Raw genomic sequence first — 11,719 nt, forward strand, 5'->3', positions numbered from 1 at the left:
GGTCAGAAGATAGTCAAAGAGGAAATGATACTGTTTTATTAAAGACTTCAGGCTATAGGCTGCGAGTGTATCCCATCTGACGTTTACTGTGGCTCTATCATTGAGGGTCTTTCAACTGAAAGGCTCCCACTTTTTCTTGAATAAGGACTTCCTTATCTTCCTAACGAACATTCTCCAAAGGATCCCATTTCTTGATAGCACCGAAAAAATGCACACTTTGTGAAAAGTTCCTTGGAGGCGCTCTCTCTTGCTCTTTTTTCTTGGCAAGACCTGCCTGAGTGTAATAGTTGGGTAAAAGAGCCAAAATAAAATAAAGCCAAACCTTCTATTAAATGAGGCAGCAGGAATATTAAACTGCCCATGAAATGCAGCCTCTGATAGCATATGATCATGTTTGCTGGAAGCCTCCTAACTATTGCAAATGTTTACATCTATTCATTTCCTATCAGAAAATCCTAGAAAAGGTTAGTTGTATGCCATACATTAGAGTACATTAACCAAACTGGTAGTATCAGGCTTCTCTAAACTAAAGATTTGTGAAGGTGCTCAAATGAATAAAAAAGTGCAGATACCTAGAGCACCCCAAATTGCTGAGGGGCATTTTAGTTACTGATCCAGAGAGACTGTGGTGAGTGGGAAAATGTGTCCTTTTCCTTCAAAGTAATGCAGCATATTATGACTGTATAGGCGTGTTTAAAGATAACTATTATTCACCTTTTTAAATTTTTTTCTTCAGATATCAGGTGGAAACAATCATTGAAGATGTCCAGCAAAACAGCAAGCACCAACAGCACAGCCCAGGCAAGGAGAACTGTGCAGCAGTTACGATTAGAAGCTTCCATTGAAAGAATAAAGGTAGGAGGCCTTGAATGGATTAGACAGGCTTTTGAGCAGTTCCCTCAGCTCCCCAAAGTCCAGACCACATTTCAGAGAAGGTAATGCCATTCAGTTTACCGTGGTCCCAGGATTTTCCTCAGGCAAGCTGAGAGCCTCAGAATCTTATCTTTCATTTCTGCCTAGCACCGTCATCATTTCAAAAGAGCTGAGGAGCCAGCGTGTCTGAGTTAGCCTCCCCATTTGGATAGAAAACCTCAAACCCTGGACAGGATTTCCTGAGGACCCGCCTTCCCTGAATGAACATGGTCAAGTCCCATGATCATTGTGTTCTGAATTGAGCCAGGGGTTCCCATAAACACCATCATCATCCCTCTGGAATTTATTAAATGTTCAGAGTTATCAGGACAGCCGAGGCAGCCTTGCCTAGCAAGTCCACACAGGGGAGGTCTCCTTTTTTGGGGAAGGCACTTTTCTAAATGTGTGTGGACTTTAGTGACCATTTTCTGCCCCCAGGGTGAGTAATGTCAGCTTTAGTTGAGATCCCATCAAAAAAAAACCTGGATGTATTTTATCCAGGTCACCTGACTTGGAAGTTTTTTTTTCCCCTGAAATCCCAATCGAGGACTAAAGAGTGAGTCCCCTGGAATGTCGTGACTAATGCTGTTTCCTAGAAACGGAAGCAGTCACCTGATACACCCCTCTGGGCCTGGAGATAGTCACCTGTCTTCAGGACACTGGGCAGGCTGTGCTGTACTTGATGTGGCTCGGCTGCCCTGTGCCCCCTGCCCTTGGATCATTCTGCTGGATCTTCTGAATCAAGAAACAGTGTTTTTCTTTGTTAACTCATGCCAGAGTAAGGCACTGCCATCTTCCCTTGTTGATCTGGTCCCTCCTTTTATTTCCCCAAGCCCAATCTTTAACAGTAAATCTTGAGGCTCTAGAACTTTATTCTCTCAGTCTGAGCTCCAAGCCCATAATCCAGAACTTTGTTCTGCTTTCCAGTCTCCTTTTTATTGGCTAGAAACTAAGACTCCATCTTTCCTTGATTCACATACACTTTTCCTTCCAGCCCTCCTGCCACTTTATTTTGGAAAATGCCAAATCTACAGAAGGTCTGTCCCAATAAACACCCAGATACCCTTTACCAAGATTCACCAGTTGTTAATATTTTGCCACATTTACTTTTTTTTTTCCCTCTCTTCCTCTTTTTCTCTCTTTCAAGCGCACACACACCCTCCCATACAAAACACACATTATTTTTCCTTTGAAAGTTGTTTGCAAACATTGTGATTCTCCATCCCTAAATACATCACCATGTGTCTCCTAAATATAAGCGCTTTCCTGTACATCCCCACAGAACAGTTCTCACACTCAGGAAACTTTGCCGTTAGCCAATCCACAGTCCAGTTTTGAGGAGTCCAGGCCACTTATTTTGCAGAATACGCCTCGGTTTGGGTGCGATAAAGATTCCAGTTAAACATTTTGGCAGGAATACTAACTAGGCAGTGGTGTGTCCTCAGCCCTAAGCTGGGGACATCTGATGTTAGGTGAATCGTCGTCATTAAGTCCCATCACTCAGTTATAGCATCATCTGCCAGATTTCTCCATTTTAAAGGTACCCTCCCCCTTTTAAACTAATAAGTAATCTGGAAGTGAAGCTTTAAGACTCTGATTATCCTTTTCCCCAGCAATTTTCCACAGAGTGGTTTAGTGAAATTCAAATATACTTTTAAATTTTGGAAATAATGTATTTCTTTCTTCTTTCAGGTTTCAAAGGCCTCTGCGGACCTCATGTCCTACTGTGAGGAGCATGCTAGGAGCGACCCTTTGCTGATAGGGATTCCAACCTCAGAAAACCCTTTCAAGGATAAAAAAACTTGCATCATCTTATAGTTGGATAGTCAAACGGTTCTCGTCTCTTCTCAACAAAGCAAATTAGAAGCGGCTCCTTGAGGAGATTTACCTTCAGCTTATTTGGTAACCACTGCTAATAACTAAAATGCTCTTTTACTTGGATTCATGGACTCTGACTTCTTTATTTTCCAAGTTGCCCTTTCTCTTAAGTACCCTTTACTGATTTAATACAGCATAATTATTGTGTTTTTTCATTTGGTAACTATAGTGTCTTACTGGGTTACTGTTTAGGGAAAAGTTGGTCTGGGTCTTTTTAGAAACAAAATTACATACTTTAAAATATACAAATGATTCAGATATGTCAAGACCTAAATTATCTAAGCACCTTTCTAGATTAAAATGCCAAGAATAACTTAAATCCTAAAACCCTTTAATTAATATTATGCTCTTAGTAGGGTCTGTGCCAACCTGTACAGTGTATAAGGCGGACTGTGTGTTCTGTGTATATATATACATGCCTCTGTGTATACACATATTGAAGAACTTAGTTCCTCATTCAAACACCTCTCTCACTCTGTACCATCAGCTCCTCAAATCCAGAAGTTATACCTTAATCTTGAGCTATGTATAGGTAGAATAAGAAAGTCTTTTCATACAGTTATTATACAAAAAGTAAATGACATTCTAAAGGCTATATTCATTGTAATCAAGTAATGTCATCTCTCCTGTTTTGAAACCGTGCTGGATTTCTTAGGCTACAATAAATACGCAAAATAAAATTTTAAAATGGAACTAAAATGCCCTTTTATAATACAAGCTACGATTCACACGGGGCCTTTGGGCCTCAGTGATCCTGATGGATCACTTTGGGCCTCAGGACCTGGGCAGCTGCGTTCCCAGAGCTCATGTTCGCTGCTGATTAGAAGCAGACACCTCTGAAATGTCCACCCCAAAGACCGGGATGAGACAGACGAGTGAACATGTATAGGAGGAGCAGGCGCGTGTGGAAACCAGCTGCTCTTTTCTAGGCCCCGCTCTGTGAGGCTCGCCCCTAAATACTTCCCCATGCTCCTGCTCAACACAAGGGCATTCCTGTGTATAACCACAGTATCTCTTCTCCTGCTGGAGCATCTCTTTGCAGAGGGAATGTTCGCCTCCCCAGCCCCAGGTGTGTAGGACATGGTGGGAAAGAAGCATCCATAAAAGAAAACATACAGGTGTCAAGGCAGTTAGTTGGCTCTTTTCTGATTTCCACTGTTTCATGGCTGTCCTGTCTCCAAACTGCTCTGGGAGGGGTGTAAGTACCTAGAGAGGCTCGCCTTCGGTGGTTGTACATCTTGGGGCCCAGGGTTCCAGCAGCTGAACAGCTGAACTTCAGCAGCGTTGAAATCCTTGCTTTTCCTCGGGGAGTGGTCATAACCCCCACATCTTTGGGGTTTCCAGTGGGGATCCCAAGAGAAGGAAGCTCCTTTGGCTGAGGGTTGTATTGACTTTATCACAGAGGAAGAGAGGGTCCTTCTTAAAATGCTCACCAAGGGTCCCAAACCACATACCAGGCCTTTGATAGTTTAAGTCATCTTTGGTTCATTAAAATTAATTACTAATAAAGGATTTAAAACTTATTCTCAAAAAAGAATTGAACCACAGGGAGGTATCTACAGTAGTTTTCCCTAATCCTGTACAGTCTGCCCTGCAATGCAAACCCCTTTGAAAATCTGTTTCGGCTTTGAGTGTTTGCTCATTGTGGGTGAACAAACACAGTACTATTTTTAAACTGTTCAAATATATTCTGTGTTTCCCCAAGCCACCTATCTGTCCAGCACTGTGAACTGCCCTCACTTTCCTAAGACCATGTGAAAATCATGCCAGTGTCCTTAAACTTTTGCTGCCTATTCCTTGGTTCCAGAATGTGCCCAGTTCCCAAGTAAATTATAGGCACCTGTTTAGGAGAGTTAACGGTTTTAGCTTTCAAAAGGTGAGGTCTGAAATAAACACTAAAAGGATGACTTTACATTTAATGCTTCACTTGAGACATTTTTTTTAATGTATATTTTTCTACAGATAGTTTCAGAATGAGAATCATATTTTTCACTCTGATTTCTAACATGTTTCTTTAACTATTTATAATGTAGCTTGTTACAAAGTATTTTCATGAAATTACTTTTATTATGCCATTGTATGCACATTATTGATAGCAAACATAGTTTATTCTCTAGTAATCAAACATGCTCTTTTACCTAATAGAAAACAAATATATTTTGCTGTATATCTGTTAATCCACTAGTACTGGCAAGGAATGGACTTGAGGTACCAGGAGATTTCATTTTATTTTCACTGGCCATATACAATGACTGTGGCTATAAATGTCAGGCACCTTCCTAACCAGGAATAGGGCATGTTTAAGAAGGATGGATTCATATCTTCTGATGTTGAACCTAAGGGGAGGCAGGGAAATTGTAGCTAAATGTTGATTTGCTTATAACCAGACTCTGTGTGAGAAAATATAATATATGTATACATATATATGATATGCAGAAGTCACTTATTATTTATCAGGCTTTATTCTACTCATGAAGCCACAGTTTAACTGTTCTACAGCAGTTGGCTTACAATGGTGGAAAATGTTCAGTGCGTGTTATTTTTTTCAGCTACCACTATAATGACACACTCACATATACACATGCAAGCTATTTGAATATGTTCAGTAGGCCCTGTCTTTGATGCTACGCTGTTAAAAGAGTGATCTCTTTTCCTTTTTTGTTTTTCTGTCTTCATTAGTTCATCATAAATCTGTCCAGTTGAGGCCTCAGCACCATGGCAAGTTATGCTAGACAAAATGTCCTGGTTACAAAGTATTTTATAGAACCACATCTTTAAGGACCAGGTAGTTCACAAGCTTTGTGTTATAGCTACAAACGTTTTTTTCTTAAAATAGTAGGGTTTTTACATTATCTTATGTTATTAAAGTCAAAAGCACCATGCTTTACCTTTTAAAGGAAAGACCTGATTTGCTTTTGCTTTGTTTAAACTATTTTTGTATTTTGCCAATCTTTAGAATCTCAGTAAAAAACTTTATACCAGTGACTTAGTTATATGGAGGCATAGATTAGTTTCGGTGGTGAGAGATGTACCAAACGTTCTCTCCAGATGCCTTCTCCTTGTCCAGTTTATAACTAAGACAGTGTCATCTGAGTGGTTACTCTGAATTTTAAGATATATAGGCCCAGGAAGTGAATTATAGTACATGTCAGTCCTTTCTCAATAAAGTAAATAGAATGCCAGACCTTGTCATAAATTGTATTGATTTTCTCTTAGGGTAGACCTGTTAATAGGAAAAACTACATCGAATCAAATAGAATTATACGTACAGTACACTAGAGCACTTACCCGCGGTCACATGGCCCAGATTTCAGCCCTGGGTCATTTTCTAGCCAACCCTGTGTGGTGTGACTTTGGACAAGGCCCTTGCTGAACTCTGTGGGTCTCCATTTCTCCATCTGTAAAATGGGTTTGAAGTAGATGCTTGCTGAGACCCCTTCCTGCTCACAGATGCCTCAATCCAACATCCTTCCCCTCTACTGGTCCTCCCAACATGTTGGTGCTACAAGCTGCTTCAAATATGAAATCAGTTTGTCTATAATGTATGGTCATTTAATAGCTTCTGAACGGCCTTTTTGTTAAATAGCTTTTTCCCCCCAAGTTCTGTGGATTTGGTTACGGTAATGACTTATTTTTAGTTCTGTAACTACAAACACGTATTCTCTTGATGTCTCGGTAAACTTGCTATTGCTATATCATTGATGAGATTTTGTTATTTTATAGCATTCTTTGGCTACTCATCTGTCCAGCATCTTATTAACCTTAACACTGTGATCATTGTTTGGAACTCTGTCCTGTGGAAAGAATAAAAGCATTTACTTCACAGCTAACATGTTCACAGATTTGAAAGAAGTTTCATTAAAACGCCATTTGCTTTCTTTACTGGGTCAGTGCCTCATTGTATCAGCTTATCAGCCTTTTGCTCCATAAATTAATAAAAGATGGTTTCTTTTCCCGTTTTCCTTCATTCATTCAGGTAACGTTTTCGGAGCACCTGCAGAGAGCCAGGTGCCGAGAGTCAGGTTCCAGTGACACCCAAATGAATAAGACTCCCGCCAGCCTGTGAGGCACTCGCAGTCTAGAGGGTGGAGGATGGGAAGGCAGTTACATAAACAGTCATTACAGCACTGTGTGCTGTGACCTAGGCAGATGCAAAGTGCTGTGAGAGCCCAGCTCCCCAGCAAGGAAGTCTGAGAAAGCTTCCAAGGGAGATGACGTTTGCCTTGGGGCTTGAAGGAGGCAGAAGCACCACTGTATGCGTTGGAATGAGGTCTTGTGAGGAGATGAGAGGAGGGATAGAAAACTGGGCTCAAAATTCATGTGCAGAAGTTCTCATCCTAATTGTTTATTCTGCAAGCAACAAGGAACAGTGAAGGTTGTTGAGGGGAGTGACATAATGATTCACACATGTGGAACGCTCTTTCCCATCCTTGAGACCCAGCTGTGACCATGGAAACAGATAACAAATGGAAAGTCATTAGACTTGTGGTGACTCATATCCACCGAGTGTTTGCTGAAGGTACCCTGCCCCCTCCTCTGTCCCTCCCCCCAGGGCTGGGATTCTCACCAAAATGAGGGCAGGACGATATTATCCCAGGAGAAGACAGGGAGGCAGTCAACGAGCATCTAGGAATGAGCCAGGTGAGCTACAGAAATGGCTTCTGCTTCTGCTGCTCACACACATACACAAAGAGCAGGCACAAAATATTGTCGCTCAACCCTTTCTAGTATAGGACTGAAGAATTTCAATATTTCAGACATGAAAAATAGGCAACAACTAAAAAGCATTTTCACTGGCTTTGACCAAGGTACAAGAAGCTCATATAACAATGGAGAATAATTGTACTGGGGGTGGTGTGTGGGGTTGGATTTGGGTGAGTTTTAAAAGGGGGAGGGGAAGGAATAGGGATGATGTTGAAAAGGGAAGAATGCATCAGTCAAGTGGCAGGTGAAATCTATACTACATTAATGGTTCAAACCAAGCAACTCAAACCTGCAGGTAGAAATAGTATACTTATTGTGGAGATGCATGTCATGCTGCCTTCCTTCTCTCCTGGGTATGGGCAGTGATCTGTTTTTCATTGCACATAAGCACATGAATATACATTGCAAGCCTTCTTATTTGGAGCTAGCTGCATAGACATTCTTTAAATATTTGTCTCTCCCAACCTTTAGCCTACAGCTCTGACCATCTTTGCAGAACCTGGTTTTATCAGCAGCTCCAGCCATCTTGGTGCAACCTGCCACTGCTGGCATCTTTAGCTTGTTTTCAGAGCATAGCTTATGCTCCTCTACCACTGAGCAGTAAGGAATCTTTGCCTTCAGATGAGTCTTTCTGTTGCTCTAATTTTGGTCTCCTTATCTGACTCATTCAAGTCTATTAAGGACATTTAACAAATACACAGTTAGTCCCAGGAACCTTCACCCCAACTATCAAACAATATTTTCAGAAACCAGTATTTTCTCTTCCCTGGAGGAAAACAGAGTCCAAGTAAATTCATCCAAACACGTTAGCAACTTAATATATTGGTCTCCAGAAGACCATTGGCACTGTAAAATATAATGATGGGGAGAACAGTGCTTAGCACAAAGGATTGGAAGTTAATGGTCAAGTTTTAGACATCACTGAGAATTAATTTTGCATGTGAATCATTCTTAAACCCTATAAATCCTCCTGGACAGTTCAATGATGAACACAAGTAATTGAAATGGTTGAGACACAATGGTTAAAACACCAGGTTTGTTATTCTGAGAAATTTGCAGCCGAAATATCTGTGTGCAAATTGCTACTTCTGGTCTCCAGACTCCACAACACCCCACTTCCCACCCGTCCATACACACTTACCCTGATTAGTGACAAAAGTGAGAGCTTCATCCACTAAGAGAGCTGAAATCTGGTCCTAACATAAGGACGTTATTAACCACATGCCATCGCAAGAGCCCTGTGAAGTCAGGGTTTAGTACTCTGGGGTCTAGACCTCAGGCAGACAGTGACTGAGAAACAAGCAGTGCTACCTGCTGTGGGCCAGGCACTGACAGACTTGGTTCTCAAAGCCCATTGGATACCGGTAAGGGTAACCTTAAGTAAAAGTTGGCATGTGAGGTTCGGGTAGTACGCTAATTTTTTAGTGAATTATTTTACTAGTTACGTTTTTACACATTTTAGGAAAACTATAGTACAAGGTATAATCTAAAGCTCTCCTTTTCTCTGCTCCCTTCCTTCACACAATCCTCCGGCAAACACCAACTGAAAGAGTCCCTCATGTGCCATATCCTTCTTTCCTGACCAGCTCCTAATCATGCTTCACAAGCATTGCCCTTTCCTGGAAGACTTCTTCACTACCAGCCCTCCCACACGTACACAGGCATGTGCACACAGGTTGGGCATGACCAAATCACCATTACATGACGCCACACTGACTTGGAATTCTCTGGGTATCTGTCAGCTTCCTATATATACTAAACTGCAGGTTGGAACTGTCTCCTAATGATCTTTATATAGTAAGTTCTAGCACAGTGCTTGGCACACAGCAGAGGCTCAGTTTTTTATTTTGAACAGACTCAATCCAAATGAGGGAAAAAACTAAATTAAGGTAATAGGAATGAAGAGGACAAAGGAAATTAATGAAAAGCAACATAATTCAATCAAATGGTGTCTCTCCATACTCAATTACCTTGTGCTATGTAGTTTACCAGGGGCTTTTTTCCTTACAACCCTCTAATTTACATATATACCTAACAAGTGAAAGATGGACTTGTTAATTAGGTTACATTTACTGAGTGCTTAGGTGCCAGGAACTGAAATGTTTTCCATGCATTATTTCCTTCAATCTTCACAACAACCCAATGATGTACATTTTCCCAAGTTATACATTAAGAGAAATTACTGAGGCTTAGAGAAGTTTCACTAATTTCTCAAGTTGCAGCCAAGACCCAGGATCCAAGTCCAGGTCTTGCTGGTTCTCAGAGCCCACTGTTGCAGCTGCTACAGGCTGGCTCTTTCTGCTTTGCCAGCCCTGTCCTTAACAGTCACACAGTGAGGCAAAATGAAATCAGAAGGCTCTTCTCCAAGTGAGGATTTCTTGCTGAGTGATTATTTTGATGATTGTAATATGATTACAATTATGTGATATGATCTCATGTTAAGTGATGATCCGAAGAAAGGTTGCTGTTTTTCTGCATAATAAGTTCTTTCTCAGACACTTAATTCTGGAAAAGATGTTAGCATAAAAGCACAGAGGGACACCAAGATCGCTTTTCCCGTCAGGAGATTATAAGATGAAAGAGAACAGTTCTTAGAATTCTCTCCTCCTGGCTTTTTGTCTTCTTTAGTTTTCCAGAGGCGCTCTCGCAGGCATGGATAAGTAAAAGATGAGATTCAAGTTCATTCTCCCCCAGGGCTAACCTCTCCTGTCTGGTTGGCTGAGAGACAGCTCTGAATAAAGCACATGGAATTCACAGCAAAATTCCAATTTTTTTCACTTACTTGCCACATGACCTTGGAGGTGCCTCTTGATCTCTCTGAGCCTCAGTGGCTTTATCAGCAGTCAAACGACTTAATAAATGCAAAAGCAGGTTGTCAGCTGGAAAGCACTATATGGCTGTAAAAAAAAAATAGGAACTCCACTCCCAGAGCACGCCTTATGTGCTTGACACTGAGCGGTGCCCTTTGTATGACAACAACAGGTTGCTTTTCTCAGGCTGGTCCCTTTTTCCTTCTCTCCAAGTGCCCAGTGCCATGTCTGGCACCGAACACACTTACCCTGATTAGGGACAAAAGTGAGAGCTTCATCCCCTAAGAGAGCTGAAATCTGGTCCTAACATAAGGACGTTATTAACCACATGCCATCACAAGAACCCTGGAGAGTCAGCATTAGGTACTCTGGGTCTAGACCTCAGGCAGGCAGTGACTGAGAAACGAGCAGTGCTACCTGCTGTGGGCCAGGCACTGATAGACTTGGTTCTCAAAGTCCATTGGATCTGGGTAAGGCTGATCAGTCAGCCGCAGACAGCATAAGAGCCATTCTCTTTGTGGACTCTCCCACCTTTTGTGGTTCTTGTAACTTGTGTAGGAACCTTAGTAAATTAACACATTCTAATTTTGCCTCCAGGTGGTAAATTGTCCTGGGTGTCCCTAGAGCTTCAGATTAAGTGGGGCTGGGATGAAGCTCAGTTTTCGTTCTTTGATTTTTTTAACAAGTACTTCGGGCGATTCCTATCATAGGGGAAGTTTGAAGAACACTGCGCAATGCTCTCTGGGAGTTCTCCTAGCTGAAGATTGAGCAGCGCCAAAGACAGAGGTTGTCACAAGTCCCAAGGCTGGGGAAGGGGGGAATGGAGAACTTGAGATCAGTTTCCAGTCTCTAGTGATGTCAGCTCACCAGGAGCTGAGGAATGCACTTTTATTTTTATTTATTTATTTATTTTTGCAACGGCTGAAGAGACTCCTAAGAAAACCAGAACAATTTGCCTCTTCTTTCGGTTGTAACAGTTATTTTTAAATGGTTTTCTAGCACCTCATGGATGAAAAAGTTTGGCTTGCAGAGGTCCTTCAAGTCTGCTCCCTGCCCTCTCCTGCGTCATCACCTGGCATTGGGGAGTATGGATTCTAGAGCCAGACTGCTTCAGTTGGCATCCTGGCTTTGCCTCTTACCAATAAGGTGACTCAGGGGAAATTACTTAATCTCTACGTCTCTGGGTCTCCTCTTTCAAAAATGGGAACTATAATCTAATTCCATAGGGCGGTTGTGAGCAGCTGAGTTACCATAAGTCAAGTGCTTAGAGAGGTGCTTGGCAGCACAGTCAGCCCCATGTAAGTGCTGTCGGTGGTGTAGTTGTCCCCCAGGAACCAGCCCCACACATGCCTAGAATTGGAGCCCTCCAGAGCTGCAGTGCCCGCTCTGGGAACACCTGCCCTACACATCCCACT

At 41.9% G+C, this 11,719-nt stretch overlaps 1 protein-coding gene across 2 annotated transcripts in view; it reads left to right on the forward strand.

Moving 5' to 3' along the window:
• Window positions 1-6,672, forward strand: part of GNG12 (G protein subunit gamma 12) — a 126,691-nt gene extending 120,019 nt beyond the window's left edge. For both annotated transcript variants that reach the window (XM_077120647.1, XM_077120648.1), the window contains exons 3-4: window positions 737-855; window positions 2,605-6,672. In XM_077120647.1, the coding sequence (XP_076976762.1) occupies window positions 763-855; window positions 2,605-2,730 (219 nt within the window). In that variant the 5' untranslated portion in view covers window positions 737-762 and the 3' untranslated portion in view covers window positions 2,731-6,672. The remainder of the gene's footprint in view (window positions 1-736; window positions 856-2,604) is intronic.
• The last annotated feature ends 5,047 nt before the right edge of the window (window positions 6,673-11,719 follow it).

Source organism: Tamandua tetradactyla, chromosome 11 (genome assembly GCF_023851605.1).
Source record: "Tamandua tetradactyla isolate mTamTet1 chromosome 11, mTamTet1.pri, whole genome shotgun sequence".
In the NCBI taxonomy this organism is placed as follows: domain Eukaryota; kingdom Metazoa; phylum Chordata; class Mammalia; order Pilosa; family Myrmecophagidae; genus Tamandua; species Tamandua tetradactyla.